This window comes from Harpia harpyja, chromosome 8 (genome assembly GCF_026419915.1).
Source record: "Harpia harpyja isolate bHarHar1 chromosome 8, bHarHar1 primary haplotype, whole genome shotgun sequence".
NCBI classification, from domain to species: Eukaryota; Metazoa; Chordata; class Aves; order Accipitriformes; family Accipitridae; genus Harpia; species Harpia harpyja.
This window is the reverse complement of record NC_068947.1, coordinates 40,536,833-40,563,220: the sequence shown is the minus strand read 5'-3', so window position 1 is coordinate 40,563,220 and position 26,388 is coordinate 40,536,833. Positions and strand designations below refer to the sequence as shown.

Below are 26,388 nucleotides of genomic sequence, written 5' to 3'. Positions count from 1 at the left end.
ACTGCTGCATTATTTACAAAGAGCAATGGAGACATGAGATAAAAATAATTCTGAAGAAATATTTTTTAAAGGAGACATTGCCAAACAAAGCTCCCTGCCTTCAAGATGGATGGCTTTTCAGAAAGGATGATTTTGTTGAAAAATAACAGCACAAAGAACTTAAATGTGCATAAACCTTGTTTTTCTTTACAGTCATTGAGCTATAGGGATCTGCTTCAATCATGTAGGGCAAACTGCAGTTTCAAAACTCCAGGAAAGTACCTCTATACTAGTCACTATGATGATGTGCCAGGTAGCCTATATTATTTCAGCTGAAACTAAAAGCTCAACCTGCAGTTACCAGAAGGCAAAGTTCCCCAAACAGACAAAAAATAATCCATATTCAGTAAAATCAACCAAACAAGTACTCAAGACCATCGAATATCAGGACTTTTTTTTTTTCTCTTTACTTTAATCAGTGTCAATTCTTCTAGATCCCTGAATTTAGCTGCATTACTTTCCAGATTAGGCCTAATTTTCATTTTAAAATGAAAATTTCATTCATTCAAATTAAATTTTCATAATACACATATAAGAATACATATTGAAAAGTCAGCCATACTAATCTGCATATGTTTGTGTCCATCATAGATAAAACAGATATTTAAAGGTTTTATTTCAGTTATGATTAACTTGTCAAATTAACCATAATATTGTAGTACCTTGGTCATGGTGCAGTTAAGACTGAGGTGATGTTCAAAACGCTTGTGCTGCTAACACGTTATGTTCGGGTCACAAAATTACTGTGTAAAATATATGTTTCCTCTGTACTCCGTAGGGTATAATCATCAGCGTATCTGTGAAAATCAAAGGCAGAAGTCTCCTGAATTCTACAGCAGAACAGCATCCGAATCGAATGTGTATTTGAATAGTTTCCATTACCCCGATCGTAGTTACAAGGACCATGCCTTCGATACATTAAGCTTAGACAGTTCTGACAGTATGGAGACAAGCATATCAGCATGCTCACCAGATAACATTTCCAGGTAAATCATCTTTCTTTCCGGTGTTGTAATGGTCATAGAGTTGTAACGAAAAAAGAGAATATGCACATGTTGATGCTATGGTAATGTGAATGCTGCTAACTGGTTAAGAAAATATATGACCGTTAGACAGGCATAATATTTAGTATTTGTGTAGCCCTTCATAATGAGGTTTAACTATTATCTCACCTCTTTATTTGAAGATGGAAAATAAAAATATGGAGAATCTAAGTGATAATGTTGAAGGCCACAGAGAAATCAGTGTCAGTCCTGAACTGAAATTATGAAGTTGTCGATGCTGTTTTCAGTGGGTAATACCTGAGCTTCCTTCCCTGGCCACTACAGGGAAGGAATTTCCTGTGATAGGAAATTTCTCAGACATCTGCCAGCGATGAAGTACACTTGTTCTGCAAGTCCAGCGTGTTAACTTACTAGAGCCTTATGCTGAAACACTTAGGGCTCCTTCAGTGGTCTTTTTTGCCATTTCCTCTCCCTTTACTGAGTCCATAAAAATGAAGAGATGACACTGAAGGGCTTAGAGCCCTCCACTGCTTTTCTCATCCTCAGAGACTGTCAGCTCAGACACCACTCCTCAGATGAAAGAAACATCAATGATCTGTGTTGAAAGTCCAGCTGAGTCTCAAAATTGTGTGCAAACAATTTTCTTCTGACAGTCTGATTTTAATGATAATGCTTTCACTTCTGCTCACAGTCCTGCCCCAGCAGTTTCACAAGCATAAATAGAGGCTGATAATTAAGTACAATGTTGTCACGGGATTAAGAATCCCTTGTGAACACAAGGACAGCTTTTTTGGCTAGCATGTTGTGTTTTATTCAGCATCTGTTTCCTGTAACAGGGTAGCAGCCCACTGATTTCCTCTTGTAGTCTTTATCACTGCAGTGATAAGGGTTTCAGAAAATACCAGTGGCACTCACTCTGCTGGCTGGTAGGTTTTTTTGTTTGGTTGGTTTGGGGTTTTTTAAAGTAAAAACATTAGGACTCGGGTTTTGAGAATTTCTGTTTTAAATAGATACACAGTCGGCAAGTTTCTGATAGCTGGAGACAGGCTGGGAATTAACTCTATCTCTGCAGTGATCTAACACGGCAGTGGTATGAAATCTGTCTCTCTCTGACTTGCTGCTCTGACCATTTTGGAGGAAGATGGTGTGTGTCTGAGCTACCTTGGAGCCATCTCATAAGTGGAATCTCTGGCCAAGGATGGGGGAGCCCTGATGGCTGTTGAATTTCACTGGTGCTGTTTGCCCTTCTGCCTCCCTCTGGCTCTTCTGCAGCTTCCAGCCAATGCCAGAAGAAAAAAAACCAAAAAACCAAACCAATCCAAAAACCAGAAAAGGACCCATTCCAACAGTTCTTTCAGTTTCTCACAAGGCAAACTTTGGTGAGGGAAGAAAAGAGCCTGGGCTGATTTTGTTGATAAAACTTGGAAGATAGGCAGTTAATTTTCCTTGACAAAACTTCCCTTAAGCAAAATTAATTCAGATTGTTTTAGATGGTGTTTGAGAATCTTTTCTAGCCATATCAGACTTTAGAGGAAAACAATTTATGATGCTTTGTTCTGACATATTTAAAATACGTAAGTTATATTCTACCTTGTATAAGGTGAGAGAGACTTTTTTTGCTGGAAATGCGTAAAATCTGTCTGCGCTCAAAGTACAGAAGAAAGAGAACCACTGTAGTCATTCATCAACTCACCAAACAGTAGTTGTTCCAGGGTTCGTTAGCAACTTATTTTTCATGGCTGGGGTTTCAGAGACACTGATCTTCTGCTATGTATTAATTTCTGTGAGCAGGATAAGCAAATCAAGGATGAAAGAATTTAAATAAGCTGAAGTGTTAACCAGTTTAATACGGGAAAACCTACTGCAATTAACTATCTTCCAGGTTGCTCAAATGACTTTTGATTTATGGCCCCATTGCTTTTACTGAAGTTATTTGACCCAGATTCTCTTGGCCCATCAACTAAACGTACTTTGACCAAACTAGGCTTAGGCATCTAAGTCAGTGGCCTCATTTTTTTCAGAGACAGTAAGCTTTTAGAGTTCAGATAAATTTCAGATGGATTATACCTTTTCTGCAAGCTTGGGTTAAATGAGGTATGTTATTTTTGTATTGCATTTTATCCTCTCATGAAACATATCCCCAGTATCAGACAGAGAAATGTCTTCTGAAGACTGTCATACTTCTGACAAAAATCCTGGTCTTACAGACATAAGCGTCAGAGGTGTGCTCAGAAAGTGAAGGATGTTGTTCTTAATTTTTCTTTTCCTTGCCCAGGACACATATTTGGACTACTTCCATTCTACCTGTGTCCCTTCACAGTTGGTCTGTATGCTATTAAGTAGCATGAACAAATCTGCCATCTGACACCCAATTCCACTTCAGTGGTCATATAGCCTTTCCAGTATAATCCCAAGTCAAGTTTCTCTCTCTGCCCTAAACATTTGAATCCATTCTATTTCCTCACATTGTGCTTTAGTCTAATGGCATTATTAATGGTAGTACAGTAATATTTAACATCAACTGTTTTTCTCGAACAGCATAAGATGAAAAATAAGATAATAACATAAATAAATATTAAAATAATAAGCTCAGTGACACACAAAACAAAGACAGTCTACAGCCAGAAAGACTGGTATATTCAGATGGCTGCTAATGCCAGCTCTGAGGATCAGTAGTGTATTTTGTTAGAATACGGTAACCATCTCCATCCATATTCTGTTATCTGGGAGAAGATGACAGGTCACAGGGGACTGACAAGATGCATTTTTAGGCACTCAAGTCTGCATTTTTCACAACTCTGCATGGGGAATGTATACATTGAGAGCATACCATATACTTTATACATAATTTTTTTGTTAGTGCCTAGTGCACTGAATTGGATCAGAACAGTATCAACTCCATTCTTAAACTGTCTAATGTTGGACTGTAAAATATGTCTTTAAATACCAAGTATTCTTTCTAAATAACTCTGATTTTTTTGTTCAGCGCTAGCACTTCAAATGTTGCAAGAATAGAAGAGATGGAGAGACTTCTGAAACAAGCACATGCTGAAAAGACTAGGCTGCTTGAGACCAGGGTAAGCATAATTTGATCAGTGAAACTAAGAGTGGGCACATTAGTTAGGTAATATCCTCCTAAATGCAACACTGGACCCTAAATAGTTTACACCTAATAGTCACTTAAAAAATTACCTCTGCGCCCTTGGTTTGGTCTGGTTTCACCTTCATACTACATCTTTGAGCAACAGCTGCTATCTCATTGGGTGAGTTGATGGCAAAATCCCGTCAGAAGCTAGGTCAGCATTGCTCCTACACCTTCTAGAAGAGCTGCTTAAGAAGAACCTTCATTTCTAGAGTAGTAATATTTGCAATTCTGATTCCAATTCTTGGTCCACTTTGCTGGATATATATTTCTGCCTACTTAAGAGGCAAAACTGGATTTAGTCCTAGCTTAGAAATTACATTACCAACTATAGTTTCACATATAATGGAAGTTCTGCATGTCCTGTGGTATTTAGGAACGAGAGATGGAAGCTAAAAAACGAGCTCTGGAAGAAGAGAAGCGCCGCAGAGAGCAACTGGAGAAAAGATTGGAAGAAGAAACTAGCCAGAGACAAAAATTAATTGAAAAGGAAGTCAAAATACGAGAGAAACAAAGAGCACAGGTGAGACGTTGACATGAAATGGTTTTTAAGTGCAAGACTTCCCCTTGATATACAGAAGGGACTAAGTGTATTTCTGCCAATGGTAAACAGAACCGCTTTCAGTTGAATAGATGGATTTAGTATTTCTGAGGTATAACTGTGCTGCTAAAACTATGTTTGGGCTCTTGGAGCCTTAGATAGATGTCCGAGTATTCATGTAAAGTTAAATAACAGCAGAGATATCTATTTAGCATCTTCTATCTAAAAGTATAAATATTAATTCTATAAGGTTTGTTACTGAGTATGGGCAGAGCAGAACTTTTTAGCTTGAACAACAGAAATTTGTGAGCGTGTTTAATTTTATAAATGATTGGTGTGGTTTTTTCTTTCTTTTAATACATAAAATATCTTGGAATGTGAATTGTCACTTCCAAATACTTGACTGAAAAAAAAGACAGATAAAGAAGCTTTTCCAGCTCCACATCTACTGTAGGGAGGAAATAGTATTTTTTCTGATGTTCCTGGGAGTATATAACATGAGAAACATTATTTAATTAAAACAGTGTTACCTCCTACATCTTCTTGCTTCTTGTTAGGATTTAGAGGCATCTTGAGCTTTATTTAGGCTTAAAGGTCTTACCTATTTGTTTATTCTACCACAACTAATAAGATCTATGTGGTACAGCAAATAGGCTAGGCAGACATTTTATTATTAGTATAACATAGCAAGACAATGTCTCCATCTTAATATATGTATCTGAGTGCAGAAGATTCCCTATCATATCTTAATATCTTTCTGCTTTTATCTGTGCTACCTTTGCTAAATCTTTGTTTTATGAGTTACTATTATATTTTGTTATGAACATTCCTACATAACTTGCCTTTCTAATTGATAACACTAAATCAGAACAATAGGACAACGCCAGAGGAACTTTAAGTTGTTTCTGGTTAAATATATCCATTCCTTTGTTTTTATATAAAATGCAATTACCACATGTTAAATTTTATGTGTACTTTACTTGAATGCCTTCTTTTTTCTAAGAAGTTTTAGTGACAACTCCAGTATGTTGTAAACAACGGTGCAATGCTTATATCTTTATCCCAAATTGGAGCATGCATGTGTTGTAATAGAATGCCCTATCAGTTACTGCTAATTGGCAGACTTGGCAGAGGGGCTGAAGTCTGAATTGGCTGGAGGACAAAACGTATGTGTCAAAAATAACTACAATTTTTTTGTTAACTTTTTTCTTTCCTTTGTACAGTAAGACCCAATTTTTTACTTTTTTTCAGCACCTCCTGACACTTAGAAATGTAAACTGGGGGAAGGAATGAGAGTCATGAGAATGCCATGAGGAAAAGTCCCTTCAATTTGTGACTCACAGTGGGATTAAACAGGCTAACTTTAGGCATGGAGCAGGGGCAGATTAGACTCTCCAGGTCACTGACTTCTCTGGAGTTGGGGGGAGAGGGGGGAGGAAGATGCTCCTTTCACAGGTCATTCAAAGCACCTAAATTCAGCTTCTGTTCTGAATCGCCCTGTGATGTAGCCTCTGGCTGCCTTGACTGCAGCGGGAGCCTTGGGAGACTTGTCTGATGTGTTTAAAATGGAGGGGGGTTATGCATAGACCCTTCAGGCACAGAAAACAAGCATATTCCCTCAGCTGGCAGAGGTCCCAAATCACTACCTCCTCCTGCTTGTTCTCCCAGCTGATGCTATCCAGGCTTGATGCAAAGTCTTGAACTGCAGTCAAGAATGAGGCACCGTTTCCTGTGCTGCTTTGCTGTCTCTAGCAGAGGGGGGCACTTCAGCTCTCTATACCGTATTCCTGACTGTGAACTAGATACCACGTTTAATTTGTTCAGAAGAAAATAATTCTATTTTGTTCACAGCAATCTCTGTGAGACTAACGAGCGATAACAGTTCACTCTCATTATTAATTTTTCCTGTAATAGCATGTTCTTATTATTGATATACTTTGCATGAAAATACCTGTAGCAGTAAAACATTAATGAGTGACATATGTGTAGTGAGTACCTACCCCAGAGAAATAAAGGGTTAACTTAACATCATGCAAATGAAGTTCTTACACTTCATCTAAAGCAGCAACACACCTTTACATTTAATTAATGTTTCAATTCTAAAACCACCTTTCTATGGTGTGGCCCCTGTTTTACCAGCTTACCAACTGATTATTTCAAGAAACTCCTATGCTCTAATCTGGCTTTTATAAAGTTACCCAACACTATGTAAAGTTACAAGTTTTAAGGATTTTTTTTTTTTTAAAGAAAATCAGGGCTGTAGCAAAAGCTCTTTATTTTTCTTATGTTCATTCTTGGAATCTATGGGTAGTTTGCAGTTATGTCCTTGCAGCAGAAAGAGTGAAGAAGTTAAGACTTCTGTTAAAAATAATATGATTTTCTTTTCTTTATTGTAGGCCCGTCCCTTGACTCGCTATTTGCCCATTAGAAAGGAAGACTTTGACCTACGAAGTCACATCGAAACAGCTGGTCACAACATAGAGACCTGTTACCATGTCTCCCTCACAGAGAAGACCTGCCGAGGCTTTCTGATTAAAATGGGAGGAAAAATTAAAACATGGAAAAAACGATGGTTTGTTTTTGACAGAAACAAGAGAACTTTTACTTATTATGCAGGTAGGTTGCAGGATCACTACTAGGGTACATCTGTCCCTCTATTTTCCTATCAACCTCAGCTGAGTTATGAACACGTAGGGAGTCCTGAATAAAACTTACATTTCCATTTCATCGGGTGTTTTACATGCACACTTAGAGCTTGTGCAATCCCTTCCCTATAGTGTTCAATCCTAATGCCAGGTAAGGCAGAAATGAGCATTACAGAGAAAGGGAGAGATGCGGATAGGCAAGAAGAAAAAATGGAAGATCATCAGGTTCCTAGCACACAGAATAATGGCTCCACATAATTTATTTTTGAATATTATATACTTCCCCTCATGGCAGAATGATTTCTTGCACCCTTCATACAAGAATATAATTTATTATACTTACCATGAAAATTAAATGGAATGCTTCTGCAGTCCCGTTGCTTGATGTGCTGAAAAGTCTTTCAGGAGATTAAATGTACAGGAGTAGACTTTTTGAGTTTGCCGTATTTTGAGAGTCTAAGGAATTTCAAATGAACAACATGCAATACTCTACAGAGGTTTCTGTACACTAAGTTGCGTTATACGATATCTGGAGCCATTATAAGCATTATGTTAATTTGTTATCTTGGGGTAAGCCCAGGAGTTTGGAATTTAAGGACATATATGTCTCTCCGATTGCTGTGCAAATCTACACATGGTTTGACTTTGAAGTTTCAGAGGAAGCCAGAAAAATGACTTTGTGTTCTGAATATTTATTGTTAGGAGGGGCCAGACAGGGGCATATGTAGGATGTTCATTGCTAAGAAGCAGAAGAAAACATCGAGTACAAAACCCACCCAAACAGTTCCATTTCCTTTTGTGACATTACTGCTTTCCAGCAACTTATAAGGAACTTAAAATTGATGGTAGGGTTATGCATTACTCAGTCCATCTTTTTTAAAACACATATTTGAATTCATTACATTCATTCATTACATACCCACTGAGTATTTCTTACTAGTTTGCAGTAATACTATGAAGAATGTGACGAACTTTTTTTTATTTTGTTCTTAATATCTGATTTATTGCTTAGCAAGGCCTGTAACATACAGTAGTGTTCCCATCTGGTACTGTTTTTTTCTTTTTTTTAGTAGTAGTTATGTTAATAGTTAACAGTTTCGGGTTTGAGTGCAGTACAGTTGCCATAATGCAATTTGAATTACCAAAGAAAACTTTTCATAATGTCTCAAGAACTGCAGCCAACAAACATAGTTTGTATCAGTGAGGATCCATCTAGATCTTTAAATATATAGTTAGACTTCCAAAATAAATATTGATGCTGTAAATTCAGAGTAATTGAACTCTAAGTGAATATACTGGTATATTGTTTTAGTTCTGAAGTGTACTGAACAAAGAACTTACCCTAAAGTCTGACAATTTGGCGCAGCAGCTGAAGCATCTGCAGTTTCTGACCTGAAGCGCACAGGGAACTCCACAAAGACTGGGAGCTTGTGGGTACCTGAAATGCTCTTGTAACCAAGACCCCGGGTGGGGCTTGAAAGGAGAGTGGATCACTGTTTGCTTGTACTGCATAGACAGTATACTTTGTATGGTATTGCATTTAGCTTAGTATAATGTGTGCTATAACGTCGTAATCTTATACCTCAGTACTTCTACTGGTCCCCTGGGGGCTGGCAGGGAGATTCCCAGCACTATATTGTTTGGTCTCTGGGATTTCTTTTTGCCATCATATGAAGCTTTCAAAACTGCCTGCAGCTACCGGTAGGATGTAAGCTGAGTTTCGTGAGTGTTCAAAATGACAGCAGAATCTCTCATGGGACTGATAAAGATGTTCGGCATGACTGTTCAGTGTTAAGGTGATACTAACTTGGGGTCACAAGGCATTATATTCCCCTAATATAAAAGAACTGGGAGTGGAAGGAAGTTTGCCTTTCGGTGTCACATGCAGTTGTGATGCCTCTTAACACCCTCTGGGATTATTTAACAGTTTCACTTCCGTTCCAGGAAAACGGAGGGTACTGTAGATGCTTACCTGCCCTGTTCCTTTTTTCTTGTTAAACATTATAGTTGTGACTGTTAGGGTGTTAAGTTCACAGTCTATCCTCCTTGCCCTAACAATTCACTAGCTAATGCTGGGACAGAAGGCAACATTAGATGATATCTAAAATAGTTTAAAATTGACCCTCTGTAATTGTCTGCTTCTTTCCATTGCTTTTAAAGGGAGATTAAGTCAGCTGTGTCTCCATTGTAGGTATCAAAATTTAAGTGCGAAGACTCCCACCCTGTCTTTCAGTTTTGCTTCAGTGGGATATTGGTACCAGAAACACAGTACCACTGGGTAACAACCTACTCTTGTTAGCAGCCTCCCTGGAGTAACTATCCATTCAGGCGTTCTTATCTCGGGTGCTCCAAGCAAATGGGGTGTTACCTTTTGCAACAGGGGCAAACCACATCTAATTAATCTGGCTTTTAACATGGGTGTCAGAGTAGGAGAGTGCAAACAGACAATTATGATGCTGCAGCTGGTGCCCAGGAACTTTTAATCTCCTGTAAACTCTTCCATGTCAGAGCTCATAGAAATTCGCCTACAATCTGCTAACCTCACACTTGAATAATAAATATTAGCTTGAGACTGAGGGAGATTATTATAAATGGGAAGAAGCATCTTTTTTAGTAAGTACAAGCAATGATGTTCTAACGTAAAGCTTTTGCTATCAAATTGTATTTCAAATTTGCTTATCATGACAGCTTTCCTTTGAAGGCAAAGTGTAGGTCTTGGCCTGCGAGCTATGTGAAGTCTGGCTGGCTTTCATGGAATGGGAAGATCGGATGTATCTCAGAGACATCTGTCCTTCTGTTGGCTGATACCGGCCATAATGTTTAGACACTTCAGTGAAGGGAGTGACTTGCAAATAGATGAGGAAATTGTAAACGCTTTATTTCCTTGGAAACCAGGCGGAAAAGAAAATATATTAAAGTAGGAAATGCATCTCTCAATGAAACCGACCAACTAGTAAGAAAGGTTGGAGATTTCTGTGGGATTTCACAAGCAGAAGTGTTAATCCAGTTACTTATCAGCTGAACATAAATGGAAATACAAATTAAGCTTTTGCTTCTTGAAGTACTGTTCATTTCAGTTCTCAAGTGATTCTCTCTTTTCCATTTTAGACAAACACGAAACTAAATTAAAAGGTGTAATATATTTTCAAGCTATTGAAGAAGTCTATTATGATCATCTAAAGAATGCATACAAGGTAAACTTTGTTATTGTTTTTTTTAACTGAGTATCATGTAGCAGTACCCAAAGCATGGTAATGTCAAAGAGAGAGCTGACATTATTAGAAAAAAAAGAAACAAAAAAACCCTGGAGTGGAGGAAAAGGAAGATGAAGCCAGATCAGGGATTAGCCCCCCCCCTTTTTTTTTTCTACTGATGAAAGCAGAGATAAGAGTGTCTGCCTGCCAAGTGGGATTTGCTGCAAGCAATTCATTAGTCCAGTGGCGAGACCACTAAAATCAGTGGCTTTGGCAAATCAAGGAATGGCTCTATGCATCTGTCACAGAGAGGGAGTTAACTGGCGCCGGCAGCTCATGGCATCCCTGCCTCTTGCCTGTAATTTAAATGAGCTGTGAACAAACTGAATATATCCTTGGCACATGAATTTGTGAAAGCCAAGGTGGTTTTGACCACTGGACAGAGTGGGGGAGTTAGTTCTTTGAGCAAGAAACAACAGTTGGAGCCCTGTACTACTGTGTAATAGTCTAGTGGAAATACATTGTAAGAACTGTTTATGGTGGATACAAACACTTTAAACACACCTCTGCTTCCAGTGCTGCAACGTAGGATGCAGTGGTACACCATTTTGCATTTTATCTTTCTCCTTAACCCTACTGTAAATCTCCCTGTAAGTAATTTCACTTCTGGTACCAATAAATGGCTTTGATTTCATTCTTTTGATATCCTTCTTTCTGTTTCATTTTAGAGTCCCAACCCGTTGCTCACTTTCAGTGTTAAGACACATGACCGGATATACTATATGGTTGCTCCTTCGCCAGAAGCCATGAGGATATGGATGGATGTTATTGTTACAGGTGCAGAAGGCTACACCCACTTCATGTTATAATAAAAGGGGGCAATAGGGCATACTGCAATAACGTAACGTATGAAGTTAGCCATATGTAGTGAAATCTGAAAAGCCAGTGAATACTCTGAAACGTCCTCCTTATGATGTGCACCAGAAACCTCAGAATGAGAGGGGTTTACAAATGCACTGAAAAGGGGAGGGGGGGGTGTCGTTACTTGTTTTAGTTGATCTTTATAGGAATGAAAGAGCTAAAGCTGTTGAGAGAATCGTAGTGCTCCAAAATGGATAATCAGGCAATTTTAATTACAGTATCTTGATTCAATGATAATTTTCTACAAATTCTCTTATATGGAGAATGTCTTCATAAACTCATACTGAACAGTTTACAAATGTGTGTTTTCTCATCAGTATGCAAAAATTCTAGTAATGGAACAAAAAAGGTGTAACAAGCATATATTTTAATATGCAGCATTTGACATTTATAGATGATTAGGTGACTTTTTAAAACTTCTAGTCAAGTATTTTATAAAAATATAAACAAAAAAGCAACCCTAAGGTACACACAGTTCTTGCCTTAGTAGTTAAGTATTACAACAGAGCCAAAGAGTTATACGATTCCCTTATCATAATGTTTTCATATTGTTAGTTGCACCTAACTTTCGGTAAGGGGACAGTGCCAAAACTCTTCATGATTTTTAATGTAATTAAATTGTTATGATATTCTGTGTGTTCAAACACTCAGTGACACCAACTGTTTGTTTAAAGTCTGCATCTATGGAGCTCAACAAAAAAAGAGGATAGCTTTATAAAGATGCATTTTTCCACAAGGATATGAAACGGAAACACATGTATTAACTTCCTCATAAGGAGGGTTTTTTTTAATCTTCCCCGTTGAATAGAATGAGCTGATTCTAGACCCTACAGCAATTTTCTTTTATGTAGTAAGGTCCTGGCATGGTCCTAACCTGACTCTGTGCCAAGTGAATGCTTTACTGAAACCTCTCAAACATTGGTCCCCTTGAAGCCAGCATCAAAATCTCTACCTATCTGAATTCTCTGGAGCCAAGTTTTCAGCCCTGGAGAGTTTTTTTAAAATGCATTATCTGCACAGAATTATGCTGTCAAATAGAATAACAAGAGAGAGGCAAGTTCCAAGAGTTTACACTAAGCAGTGTATGAATAAAAAACCCTGAAAATTTTAAGAAGCAGAGATTGAGATTCCTAAAACAACAAAAATACTGAGGGTGCAGTGGTCTTCCATTCGAAAATCACTTCCAAGTCCTTGACTAATATTGCAAAAACATAAATTATTTAATTGAACTGAACTTCAAGAAAGTCTCTTATAATATGACTTTAAAGAGGTTCTATTTCAGTAATCAAAACTTATGTGCTATGTGGTTTGTGTAATAGAAGAAAGTACGTTAGCCTTTTTTTTTTCTTGATGAAAAGTTAACGGCTTTTGATGGAACAAATAAAAAACTGAAAGCAGAATAGAAGTATGCTGGCAGAATATTTTTGTTATACTTTTTAAACGCTGTATCTGTAATGAACGGGTTGAATTTTTTGTGGTATACACAGGTGATACGGTTGCTCTAGCATGACGAACATCAGTTTCCACTTGAATCATGAAAGGGACTGTTACTGCAAGATAATTGTTATCATCTGTGCAGATCACAGCTTGTAATCTAATGATTTAAAACCCTATCAGAAATAAATTGCTTTGATTTATATAATTATTATTTTTCCCTGATGTATCTTGATTTTACTCCTAAGTATGTTATAAAGGTTTTCTAATAATGATTTTTGTATCCTGCATGATGCAATGAAGGCATTTCAATAAACATTTTTAAAAATACATTTGTTTTAAATATTCACTTGCTGCTTCATCTTGGGACATTTCTGCTTGTCTTTTAAATAGTCATAGACAGTTGTGCAAGCAATTTTGTATTTCTTAGCAGTGCTTAGTCTAACCATTCCATGTGTTTCCCCATAAAAGAGCTATGGAAAATAATCTTTCAGATGGCAGTGAAATTAGGAGCATAGTCTGTTTACTGCATGTATATAATATAATACCTTTCTCATTTTTTATGACCCTGTTTGAAAAATTTATCACCAGCCTTGGACATAGACAATTTTTTTGTTTGACTGCAAAACAGAAATTGCTGAAGTTTAAGGGTTTCCCAGTTTTCCCAGTATTTGACTTAGACATGACTTGAACTGCAGGAAGCATTAGCTCATTGTAGCAGCCCATGCGGTTTTATGATTTTTTTCACTAAGTTTGCTAATGTCATCACAAAGTGTGGTGGGTTTTGTAGTGGTGCACATCAAGACAACGTAAGCAAAGCATGGCGGTGTTGTCCCACGAGCGGGGTTCGTCACCCAATGTGCAATAAGCCAATCATACACACAGAGCCAAGATACGTATTTATTTCATGTTTGCGCAAAGATGGGTGCTAGGTGATAATTCCACAAAGCTAGCACGCCACACCAAAGAACTACAATGTATTTATTCTGTTACATGATTAGTTAAAAGCCACCTAAATTTACATTCATTGGTTGGTAGTCACCATCTCATCTACTATTAGCTATATTTAAATTAGCCTCGCTTGTTGTGTAAATGAGCAAGCATGCTCCTTGCAGGTGTGTGGGTCAAGTCTTTCCAGTCTTGAACTGAATCGGAGGTCATGATCTCCCCCTGCCACCTTTATCTTTCCCCTAGTTCATGCTTCTTTGGCAATCATCCGGCTTTGGGTGCCTTCTGGAGCAGGATGTTTCCTTTTCATCAGTCTTTAGTTCCTTCTTCAAGGATATAGTATTAGCAAAGCATGCATCATTTATACAAAGTAACCAGGCCTACATAGTGAAACTATTGAGTAATGGTCCTCCTGGAAAGACAAGGCACCATGTTTAACCCTAAACTGAGCAGTATCGCCAGGGCTAGGCCATAACTCAGACATATGAGTACAGCGGTAGGCACTATCTTTTACGATCCGTCTGCAAGCCCTCCAAGCTTACCCCCATGGGAGTCAAGTACCCACTTAGCCTGAAGGACCTCAGGCAATTGCAAGCCACGTAGGCTGTGTCTTAGAAACCTCAGCCGCTGTGTCCCTTCACCTTACAGCTGCTGACAGGGGCTGGCCTGGTGCTTGCCTGGGGAAACACCCTTACCTTTGCAGGCACTGGCCTTTCCTAGCGTTATTTTCCTCTTTTCTGGGTGGCTGCCACGGCCTGTGTGTAAAAGCGCATAAAGACCTTGTTTTAGCTACTGCGCCCATACGCCTGAGGCCGAGTAGAGGTGGGTAAGGAGGTGTGAGCTGCTTCAAACGCCCTGCAGGCCAAGCAACGGCCAGGCCCAGATGCTGCCGGAGAGGCGACTGAGGGAGGGACAATGGGTTGTGAGGTGTCCTTTCTGGCTGGCTGTAAGGGCCAGGTAATTACGTGCATTACGCTGTACATATATACACCAAAACGTACACTTCGTAACGGTCTAGACCCTAATATATCTAGGCAACCTGAAGTACGGGGGTTTCCAGAGTGGGTCTTACCAGCCTTGTCCGGTACAGAGAGGCCTTCAAGGAGGGTCCACAATACACACGCACTTAGGGAAATGCTTATTAAGTGTTTTTATTGACGGAACCTGGTTTCTTTACCTCACAAACAAGCATACGGCATTAATATATCGGTCAATGCCGGCCTGCAGCCCTCACCCTCCCGCCCACGCCAGGGCGCATGCGCGCCCCTATCCCCTCCCCTCCCCGCCCGCCGCAGGCGAGCGCCGGTTCACGCGCACGGCGGCGCCAAGCCAGCCTGGGAAAGTGGGAGGCCGTGCGGCGCATGCGCGGTGGCCCCGGCGCCGCAGGTGGCGCCTGCGCCGTGAGGTGCCTTCCCCGTGAGGCGCCTTCCCCCGCCGCCGGCCGCGAGTGGGGGGTGTGCGGCGTGAGGCAGTGGGCATGGCGGCGGCGGGCGCGCTGCGGGGCTTGGTGCGGGGCGGCGGCCGCCGTCGTGCCTCGGCCGTGGTCATATTGCTGTCGCCGCTGAGGGCGGCCCTGGGGCTCCCGGGTAAGGGAAGGGCCCCAGGGCACTTCTGCTGGCACTCCGGGGCTCCTCCTCCTCCTCCTCCAGCCTGGGAGCCCGGGGGGGAAGCGTGCGTGTCGGTGGCGGGTGTATCTACCGTGTGTAATGGCCGTGGGGAGGTGCGTTTGCTCTCGGCAGAGCGCGGGGCGGGCAGCAGGAGGTGACACCCCCTCCTCCCCTTCAGCGCCGTCTGGGTCGGGAACGGCCGGGCCGCCTACCCGGCGCGGGGGGGGGGGGGGGGGGGGGGGGCACGTTAAACTCCGCTCCGAGGGACGGGGTTTGTGACAGGCCTTGCCGAGCCTGCGGGGACCGGTTCGGTGCCGGTGCTCGGGGGAGGGCAGGCGCCGCGCAAAGCTGTGCGTCTCCGCAGAGCAGCTGCTTTCCCGCGTGTGTCGAGCTCGCTGTAAGCTCCTCCTGCCGCCGCGGCTCTCCGCGGAGCTGGAAGTAAGTGGGCCGGTTCGCTTGCTTGGGTGTGAAACATGCCTACGTGGGAGGCTTCACCAGGCACCTGGACAGCTTTGCTGGCGTTCACTTCTGAGTGAGATGAGCCTCTGCCCAAACGCGTAGTGCCCCTCCTTGCCGTTCCAGGTGCAGTGCTTGTCTGACTTGTTGAGTTTATTCATTGCCTTAAATTTTGAGAGGCAGCTGCTCTTCTTGATGAGGTAATGAACCTCGTCTGAGTTTGCCCGATGTAGGAGTGAGTAAAACTTACTTGCCACTAAGGGTGCACGTGTCGTATCTGCATAAAAACATGAATACGGTGGGGTTTTGTTGATGTTCTTTCTTGCTGTGTGTTCAGAGTGATAGTGTGATCAGAATAGCTGGTTCATGAGTGTGCCGTTAGGTGCTCTGAGACTGGGCTAAGCAGCAGTTCCTGCTGGCAGAACTGGTGGCTGCCTTACTGCTGTAGCGTAGGTGATTGCATGAAACAAGGTGTGGACAATGTTGTATCTGTTATCTACCAGAGCTATGTTAATCCGCTGCTGCTACTGGCAGTGGGTAGGTCACAGTGCTGGAGCATTCCCAAGATTATTTGGAGGATTTCTTTGGCTTTGCATGTAGCACTGGTCTCGATCACAGTGTCTGTTGTCATAACACAATTAAAATTGCACAGTGATTCTGATACGAAGAGAATTCCATAGCATCGGGCAAGGGTCCTGTGGTCTTCCTGTAGCTAGCTCCTTCTGTCTGTAACTTGCTTTTGTAAATATTAAGTACCACCTTGCACCTTTCAGATGTGCTTCCCTGCTTTCACCAAGGTCTTTCACTGAAATCAGGAGGAGAAATTACTGGATAGCTGCTCAGTTGTTGATGTTTTTGTTTGTCTAAAGGGAAGTCTGAGAGCATGACTCCAGTGAGCCTTGCTTTTGGATTGGCTGGGGTAGTTGCTTTAGAGTTTTGCATTATTCAGGTTAGGATTGCTGCTGATGCCCTTAGAGTAACTTGTTAAATGCAGAATACTAGTTTTTGGAATAGTTTAGCAGTTGTGTCTTGTAGCTGCAGTTTAAACCCTGCCCAAATGTGTCGAATCAGTTTGAGCATACCTACAGAGTGCCGCAGGATGGAAAACCAGTGACTTCAGAGATGGTTACCAGGGCTTAAGGGGAAGAAAAATACTCCTTTTTCTATCAAGTTTAGCACTTCTTGGTGTATCTCCTCTGTTACTGGCAGGTGAAGAAGTGACTGGCTTACTGATAGAGATACAAACCAAAAGCCATAGCATGGATGTATCTGAGTAAATATACCTTTGATGTGGCATTTATACCCTTTATAATAATCGGTGCATCAATAGGATAAAGAATCATTGCATTGTTTCAGGAAAGATTTAATGGTTTTAATCTATAGTTCAAATGGTATAATTTCTGTTAGACTGTAGGAAAGCGCTGGATGCTAGCTGCATCCTGCATCTTCTGTGCATCCACATTTACTAATGCACATGCAAATTTAACAACAAACAAAACTCCCAAAACCCCTTGAATGTAATCTCTCTGATAGTGAGAAAACAGAACTCAAAGCTGTGGAACAGTTAAATGGTGTGATGCTGTCGTGGCCTGTTTTTGCAGTATTTATCCAGTTATTGTACCACTAGGAAGCCCTGATGTATTTGGGGTTGCATAGTTTTGTAGCCCCATATTGATTGACAGTATTGAAAAACCAGTCGTCTTCTAATCTAAGAATTGAGAGTATCAAAGTCTTAGAAGTCTTGACCAGGCTTTCAGTTTAACAAATTATCTTGCTGAGTGGCATAATAGAGTGGATTAAGTCTCCGTAACACCTCTCTACAAATCACTTGCCCCCACCCACAGCAGAGGTACAACTGACTGCTAAACTTAGATTGAATACTATAGCAGCTGTTGAGATTCAGCATAGTTATTCATTAGTTAGCATTTCCTTTGTTAATCTTTTTTCCTTGTTTGAAACCAACTCAACTTTCTGATGGTTATTAATGTGAATAACAGAGTCCACCCTAGTGTTTGCTTTCCAAATGTGTCTGTCTGGTTTGTTATCTTGAACTAAAACAAAACAAAATAATTTTAAGTTTATGCTGACAGGAAAACTTCTTGCTCATGTAATATGTTGCAGATCACTTTGACAGAAGTTGCACTAAAGGATCTTTCAATTTTTAAATATTTCCAAAATATTTAGGTTTGCAAAGTGCTATTTCATTCTGGATAAACATAGAACAATCTGAGTACTGGAATAATGTAACCTCTCCATTGAGAATACACCAAACCGTGTAATGGGGTATCTGTGCCTCTTCTGGAGATGCATAAGAAAATCGTAGCTCTGCAATGGTCGACTCTGTTTCTTATGGGATATTTTTAATGTATTGCTCTGTATTTACAGAAAATGTAGTTTTATTTTGGTTTTTTTACCTTCTGTGCTTCATATCTGAGAAAAAGATTGATGTTAAGATGGCATAGCGTTAAAATGACCCTCTTTTTCAGTGTCCCTGGCAATAATCTTTAACTTAAGCAGAAATAGCCGCTGCTGCTATGATGAAAAAGGCTAGGTGTTATTTATTTAATTTGGTTTTAAACAATGCTAATGTTGGTTTATGTTCATCATGTTGAAAAAGTTAGTCACAAGATTCTTTCCTAATTCCCACTTTTAAACTTCCCCATTGTATATCTCCTTCATAGATCTTGTGGATCTGGAGTTTCGATGCAGATGTAGTTTTGTCCTTCAGTTTTAATTTTCATCAAAAATTTGTCACCTCATGTACTTGTAAACTTACCATTGCACAGAGTACTTAGTCCCAAAATTATATTTTTTTTTAATTCAGTTTAGAAAAAACAAAAAGGAAAAATAAAAAGTTAAACTAAGCAGATGAAAAATCTTACCATTTCATGTGAAATGAATAAATATATTCAAGATGGTATAAAACGTGAGGACAAATGAAGTATAGGAAATCATAGCATTTGGCTTCAGTCAACCACTTTGCTAATTGTTGAGTGAACTCCTTACATGGTTGGCATTTAATGATTTGAGAATGAATCACAATCAGCTTTCCCTTTCAGGTTGATCAATATTAGTTAGTCATTAAGGAATACAGGAGATACTTTTCTCTTGAGCCAGAGTATCTTATTTTCACATAATATGCCCGTATTTCCTGAATCCTAGTTTTATAAAAATATTAGTATTTCTGCCAAGGTTATCATGATGATTGTACTAAATAGCTCTTTTTATTAGTTTGCAGGCTGAAATCATCAGTCAGCTTTCTTACTCGACCAGATCGACCAAATCTTGCTTATCATAAACTAAAAGGCAGGAATCCAGGGGTTATTTTCCTTCCAGGCTTTAATTCAAATATGAATGGTCAGAAAGCAACTGCCCTTGAAGATTTCTGCAACTCTCTAGGTCATGCCTTCATCAGGTACATGCAGAGCATTGTTCTTGAGAAAATGAAACTAGTATCTTGCGTTGGGGGAAGGGGTTTTAACAAAAATATGTAAACTTTGGCATTTGGATTGGAATGCATGCTGTACACAAGCTAAGAAGTGTCTGTCTTCCATTTCAAATGTAGGTTTTCTGTCTGTAGCGAGACTGAGGTAAATCAGGAGAATGTATTCTGAAAGTAATTCAGAAAATTCTCTGATAAATTTCTGTAGTCTAGCCAGTGCTATGTGTTACATTAAGGCTATAGGCACCAAAATGAAAAAGAAAGGACCTGGAGTTCTAATTTTTTAAGTTGTCACTATAAGCATGCTTCTTAACTGCCAAATCTTACTAAATTATCCAGTATCTTCTGTGGTTTTAGAAGAACATGCACATGCTTGGTGATACTCTCCTTTGATAGACTAGGTTGAATGCTGAGTTTCCTAAGTCTTCGTATTTGGGTATAGCATTTGAAAGAGTGCTTGTACATTTTAAAAATGCCTTTAAAATTGAAGTATTTGGGGGTTTTTGTTTGTAAGGGAAATTCTTTGTCAGGGAAATATACTGGTAAATGTGGATATTGTTATGTCAAATGATAAGAGAATGCTGCATCACTTAGTTGCATGTGTTGTGTTTAAACCTCTTTTCGTATGATTTCTGGTGCTAGTGATATGTGGGATCAAGTAAGAAAATATTCAGTGTGGTATCTTGTCCCCCATTTAATTTGATTAAATGGTACTGTTTAGTTAGCTTCTATGTTGCTGTAGACAGTACTATGACTTTCATTTTCATGGTTCCTTTTTCAGATTTGATTATACAGGATGTGGAAGTTCAGATGGTAAATTTGAGGAGTGTACAATTGGGAAGTGGAGAAAAGATGTTCTGTCTATACTGGATGAACTTACAGATGGACCACAGGTTATATTTTATTTTTAAATATAGAATGCTTTTTGTCCTCAAGGTAGAACATTAATCAAAAAAATGCCATAATAAGTCTGGTCGATAGTAGCTTCCATTTAACAACTGACACCTGCTTGCTTTCAAGCTGAATCATTTGAGAGGTCATATTCATCAGAACTCTTTTGCAAGCAAGGTAGATCACATAATCATGGAAAGATGGGTTGGCAGGACCTCCTGGAGGTTGTTTATTAGAGCCTCCTGCTTAGAGCAGGGCTGTCATCCTAGGGAGTCTGAGAAGGCCTCATGGTGGAGGTTCCACCTGACAGGAGACAGGGAGATGTTCCAGTGTGGTGCAGCCCTCTTAATGAAAAAGTGTGTCACTGTCCCATGCTGATGCATTAATTAAAGGATTTGCAGGAATGTTACAAGTTAAGATACTCTATATGACAAAACAGCTTAAAAAAAAATCAGCAGAAGCAGCATTTGACTTCTTCAGTTACTTTAGAAATGACTGTGAGAAACTTGAAATCTCCTGCAACCTGGAAATACCTGGTATTGTGTTTAAGACAATTTTGTATTCTGAATTCCTTGTGTTGACCTCTTTCACTGCACTGAGCCTTTACCATGTGCATTTATTTTGAGAAGGAAACATAAAGTATGCATGTGATACTGAATTGTTTCAACTCTCATTTTGTTTACAGTGTTTCAGTCTCAGACAGCAATAACCAGCCATGCCAAACAAAAAGAATAATAAAATACCAGATCCTGTGGTGCTTACTCAGGCAAAATTTCCACTGGAGGTGACAGCAGTTCTGCCTGGGTAAGGACAGCAGGATTATGCCCAAGGTTTAAGTAGTTAAAAAAAATGAAAACTGATACTTTGTAGAAGAAGAAAAAAATTATTAGCTGTTTCCTGTAAAATAATATCTTATTTTCTCTCTTTTTCAGATTCTGGTGGGCTCCAGCTTGGGTGGCTGGCTGATGCTTCATGCTGCAATAGCACGCCCAGATAAAGTAGCTGCTCTAGTTGGAGTAGCTGTAGCAGCAGACCATCTGGTAACAACTTTCAAGAAGCTTCCCATTGAGGTAAATGTTGACGTTTGGCTTTTGTGCAATCTAAAAGTCTATCAAGCATTTAAGAAATTCTGTTGTTCAAACAACTTTCCCTGCAAGTCTTCTGGTAAGTTTTCTGTGTTTGTGGTGGAGGTAAGCTGAAAATTTACATTAATCTAGAAGTCTGAAAAATACTGTGCTTCTAGTATGAAGCTAGTGTGAGCACTACCTAGATTGTGTTTATATTATTACTGTGGCGTATAGGGTGTGAAGTCAGGTCCTTGTAGTTCAGCAGTCTATTAGACTTCAGTGTTGAATATCATATATTTGCATCCAGATTGGATCCTTGTGCTTTCAAGTACAGAGAAGTAGCTGCTAAAGTAATTGAGATGACATTGGATTAGATGAGTCTGACACAGGTTGTGTGTCTAGAAAGGGAATTCTTCAGATTAGTGTGTTTGTAAAGACTATAAGATTTAGGTAGTGGGATGTCTCTAAGTTGCTTCCTGGATTATGATAATGTCCAGTCTTCAGGAAAGCAAACCAGGTGTTATAATGTGACAAATAAATATGGCAATAAATAACTCATACTATAGAATAATTAAATTATTTTCCTGATTTTTTTTTTTTTTTTTTTTTTTTCCTGAGGCACTTCATAGTGTCAGTGTTTCTACTTAAGACTAAGGTAAGATTCTGGACATACAGTGTTTAGACACAGCTATTGTGGCAAGAACTGAAAAGACCCATCACTGGAAAATTCCTTTTTCCTAGGATTCTCCTTGTTTGAGGTTCAGTGAACTGATTGAAGCCAAAGAGACTTACTGTTCACAGTGGCTATATATCTTTTTCTTTCTGATAGATTCTGGCTGAGAAAATTTCACTGGTGAATCCTAACTGATTAATTTGCAGGAGAGATGTACAGAGTAGCTTTTGTGAGATGGTACGGGGTTTGTCTTCTCAGATGCTGGAAGGCGAACAGGAATATACCTTCTCTGCTAATAAAAATGAACAAAGTGAAATTTTACACCTGGGAAAGTTTTACTGCATTTAGCACAGAAATAAGCTGAGGCGCTCTAAAGATCATGTAACATCTGTCTTGTCTATTCTTTGTTTTCTTTTTTATAGGCACAAAAAGAAATAGAAGAAAAAGGTGAATGGAAGTTTCCAACAAAGCATAATGAGGAAGGATATTACTCCTTGACATATGACTTTATCAGAGAAGCAGAAAATCACTGTGTGCTAAATAGTCCTATTCCTATAACATGTCCCATACGACTTATTCATGGCATGAAGGATGGTGATGTCCCTTGGCAGATCTCTATGCAAGTTGCTGATCGTGTTTTGAGCAAAGATGTGGATGTTATCCTCCGCAAAATTGGCCAGCATCGGATGAGTGAGAAGGAGGATACAAAACTTCTTGTGAATACTGTTGATGATTTAATTGACAAGCTGGCAACACTAATATAAGCCGCAGAGTAGCATAAGTGCATGAACTCTATACCTGACTCTTTTCCATGAGTAGCAGAAACCCTGTTCTTAACAAGATGATACGAGGCCTGTGACTATCGCAGTAGGAACTGAGCTTTATCTGCTGTTTCCTTACCTCTGTTTCATAAATACAGGTATTTTATTAATGCTGCATTTGCACAGGCAGTCCAAAATGTGAAGGAGTGCTGCTGTTGTGTTCAGAACCTCTCCTTCACCACTTGAACCTTCTTTTGCAAACTTCCTACACTTTTGTACTGAAATGTTGATTCATTTTTGTTACTATTGGCCTGTACGGTAAAACTTTTGATTTCCCATGTCTTTGACACCTTTTCAGTATTGTCCTTTTCCTGTAACATTCTTGTATCTTTTGTCTGAAACCATCTGTGCAAGGCAAAATAAAACTTGTTTACTGAAGTTATTGTTATTAGAAATAGTGAATAACATGAAGCATAATAAACAGATTTCAGATAAATTATTATATTGTTCTTAAGTACTGTTAAAATTGAAAAGCGGAAGGCACACCCTGATGGTGTGCTTGGGGTACTACATAAGGAAGAAGTTAACTTCTAAGAACGCAGGGCCTCAAAGTGCAGATAGACCTCTTATCTATGCTTATCATTAGGGTTTATGTCCTCTTCTCCAGGCTGTCTTTTTGTAATAGTTAATTTGTGGGTCTACTGTTAAGGGAACAATTTATAATCTTGGTGTAAATGGAAACTGGATCAATACAGTGACTCTTTTATAGTAACTTCTTTGAAGTGGGGAGTACAGTACCATAGAGCATCACTGCCTCTTTTCTATGACTTGAGAACTGGATTACTAGGAACAGTGCCTTCCAGAGTTTGGAATTTGAGGTGCGTGAGTGCAAGCCTGAAAACTGTAAATGAAACTTGATAATTCTTGTAATGTAAATCCATAGAATTTAATAGTAAATGGATTTAATTGCAAATGTCCAAAGATACGGTGCCGTCATGTACTTGAGAAAGAGGAACTTACGTGAGAGGCTGGAATTAGTTCAGGCTGGCCTTAATATGAAACATCAGTCAAAAGTATATGGTGGTTTCTGGCTTTATTATTTTAAGTAGTAAATGCCATCACTACTGCTACCTTAAAAGACTGAAGCTCCTGGGGGTAAGGTATTTCTAGAGAGTTTGTCGTTTTCAGAGTTAGCATTGTCAGTAGAAGTATGTTGTATAGAGCTTTGCTGAGGTAGTGGTTTTTAATTAAAAAAACTTCCACACAACTAAAATAAACTAGAACCAACAACAAAACAAAAAACCCCTAAATTTCAGATGTGTTCCTGTAGTATGGTTTTATTTAGGCTTCAATACTGCAAAACCCAAGAAGCTGCAATTCTGCTCTAAGAGTAAAACAGATGGCTCTAGTTTAGATGCAAATGTTCTAATTCAAGTGTACAAATTCCCCAATTCAATCTAGCTCAGGATACTTGTTTGAGAAATTACAACATTCCATGAAATAAATATTGTTTCCAAGGATTTCTGTTTCTGGAGTAGATTATTTTTTTTTTCTGTCTACATGAATATGCAATTCACTACTTTCTCTTCAATGTGTTTTTTACTTTTGAGAAAAATTAGTTCAGATAATTTATGCAAATTGCTCAGCCACTTCCATGCCTGAAGGCTGACCCATGTTTATGTATTGTTAAACAGTTGTCATCTTTGTATGTATTCATGTGACTTGCATCTGATAAAATCTGAAAAATAGATTTTGTGAGTTTTAATTGTGATTTGACTGTGTCTTTAAGTTACTTGAAAACTTTCTGCTCTTAGCTTACCTGTGACAGTTTTTAATCCACTTTTGTACATCTCTTAGATTGCTTAATTGGAAGAAAAATTTGAAAAAAGTGGACGGCAATAATTCCAAAGTAGTTAGTTTTAATTAAGGCGCAAAGTTACCAGTTGTGATAGATCTACTTTTTGTTCACACATATTAAAATTACTTCAGTAACTGAAAAGTTTTGAGCTATTTTTTTGAATTGGGAGTTATACCTATAAACATTCAATTTAACTATAGTACTTCAGACAGGGAAAGTCTTTATCTGTCTGTGTAAACTGTAGCTGTGTATTTCTCTTGAAAGAATTGCATTGTATTCATTCAAAGCTTCATCTTAGCCTTTATTAAATAATTGATATTTTATGGGTAAGGTCTTTTTGTTACAATGCCTTAGAGCAAGATGGCTGAAAACAAATGTGAAGGGGAGCAGTTGTGTGAGTAGTTTTCAGGGTTGTGGGGTTTTTTTCTTGTTTGGTGGTGGGGTTTTTGTGTTTGGTTTTTTTTTTTCCCCATTATTCTGCTGTAATAATATTAGGTGGGAGAAGGCAGCATCACAGGGTTGACACAATTGTTGAAGATACAAAACTGCAGCATCAGTTGCTTAAACCACAGCATTGCTGAAACCTAATCCTAGGGAGATGGGGTTTTTTTGCATGCCACTTGTTTTGTAGTTCTATTTTTCTCTCTGCTTGCTAAATGGAGGTTAGTGGTAGCATTTACATTACAGGTACACCCAATATTTGCTACATACAGTGAAAGCAGAGGTGATACTTTCATCATAGAGACAGTATTCCAGATAGCATTTTGAGATTCAGTGAATGCTAGTGCCCATCTCTCTGTGTTCACTTACCGTTTTCTAAATTCAGTCTATATTCCTTAAATATGAAGTGGCTTTGAGGTAGACCTTATGCAGACAGACTTTTCCTCTAACTTTGCCACGGTAGTTCCATTGGTATTTTTCTTCACAAGCATAGTATTTTTCTTGTGTTCATGTTGGAAATTGCCAGCATTTTGATTACTGTCAACTTGGCATGTTCAAATGCCTGAAAGAAGGGTTAGATGATAACCGGGAGACTAACATCCTACGTGTGACTAGCTCTTGACCTATCAGGAAGTTTTCACAATCTTGAATAATGTAATATTCACATATGGTGTCATTCCGATTTTATTTGTTGCCATGTTTTGTGCCCCGAGTTAACGCCTGTGGCATATGTTTTGTCTTTGCCAGTAGATGCCTAGATAGTGAGTTATTTTCAATATTAGTCATGTTTAAAAAGAAGTATTTCTTTTCTCTGCAGAAATACTGTATTAAACTAGGTATTACATGTTTGGAAGGCTCTGCATGGTGCAAATATTTAAAATCCTTTGTAATGAATTCCTATGTTCTGTATTTTTTTTTGTTGTTGTTATGGACTTCTAATTTGCTGCCAAATACAAAGTATGTTTTGTGAATATATAGCATACATTTCCTCAACAGTAAGCTTGACTCACACGAAACGATCAGTGTCTTTCGAATTTACCAACTCTATCTTGTGCTGCCTGAGGGGCATTGGTTTTCTCCGAATACCTTAATCTACACTTAATTATTTTCAGTAGCGCTCTTAGCTTAAGTCGTTAGCATTCTCATTGTCTTTCACTTTTGACAGGTCTGAAAATGAGTTCTGGGCTCATCTGTCACTGAGTGTAGTACTGACATGTTGGGGCTGACACTGCTGACGCAGTACAAGGAAGCTCTGGACAGTAACCGAGCAACTCAGCTGCTTGTGGTGATGATTTTGATCAAACAATAGTAGTTGAATAAGCAC

General features: G+C 39.2%; 2 protein-coding genes across 9 annotated transcripts in view; both read left to right on the top strand.

Annotated features, from left to right (window-relative positions):
* The window catches only part of PHLDB2 (pleckstrin homology like domain family B member 2), a 112,961-nt gene extending 99,711 nt beyond the window's left edge, over nt 1-13,250 (top strand). For all 8 annotated transcript variants that reach the window (XM_052794426.1, XM_052794433.1, XM_052794428.1 and 5 more), the window contains 6 exons: nt 818-1,025; nt 4,030-4,120; nt 4,562-4,708; nt 7,123-7,342; nt 10,480-10,565; nt 11,294-13,250. In XM_052794426.1, coding sequence (XP_052650386.1) covers nt 818-1,025; nt 4,030-4,120; nt 4,562-4,708; nt 7,123-7,342; nt 10,480-10,565; nt 11,294-11,434 — 893 coding nt within the window. In that variant the 3' untranslated portion in view covers nt 11,435-13,250. The remainder of the gene's footprint in view (nt 1-817; nt 1,026-4,029; nt 4,121-4,561; nt 4,709-7,122; nt 7,343-10,479; nt 10,566-11,293) is intronic.
* Nucleotides 13,251-15,323: 2,073 nt separating this feature from the next.
* Nucleotides 15,324-23,264, top strand: ABHD10 (abhydrolase domain containing 10, depalmitoylase). Its single transcript, XM_052794582.1, has 5 exons — nt 15,324-15,454; nt 19,163-19,346; nt 20,155-20,266; nt 21,197-21,334; nt 22,427-23,264. Exons 1-5 carry the CDS (start codon nt 15,346-15,348, stop codon nt 22,766-22,768), a joined length of 885 nt encoding a protein of 294 aa, XP_052650542.1. The 5' UTR covers nt 15,324-15,345; the 3' UTR covers nt 22,769-23,264.
* Nucleotides 23,265-26,388: the final 3,124 nt, after the last annotated feature.

Excerpts from the sequence above, each read along its gene's own strand:
- ABHD10 (XM_052794582.1), top strand. The coding sequence starts at position 15,346 with ATGGCGGCGGCGGGCGCGCTGCGGGGCTTGGTGCGGGGCGGCGGCCGC. Across the intron at positions 15,455-19,162 it reads GGCGGCCCTGGGGCTCCCGG|TTTGCAGGCTGAAATCATCA; the intron begins GTAAGGGAAGGG and ends TCTTTTTATTAG. Across the intron at positions 20,267-21,196 it reads AACTTACAGATGGACCACAG|ATTCTGGTGGGCTCCAGCTT; the intron begins GTTATATTTTAT and ends TCTCTTTTTCAG.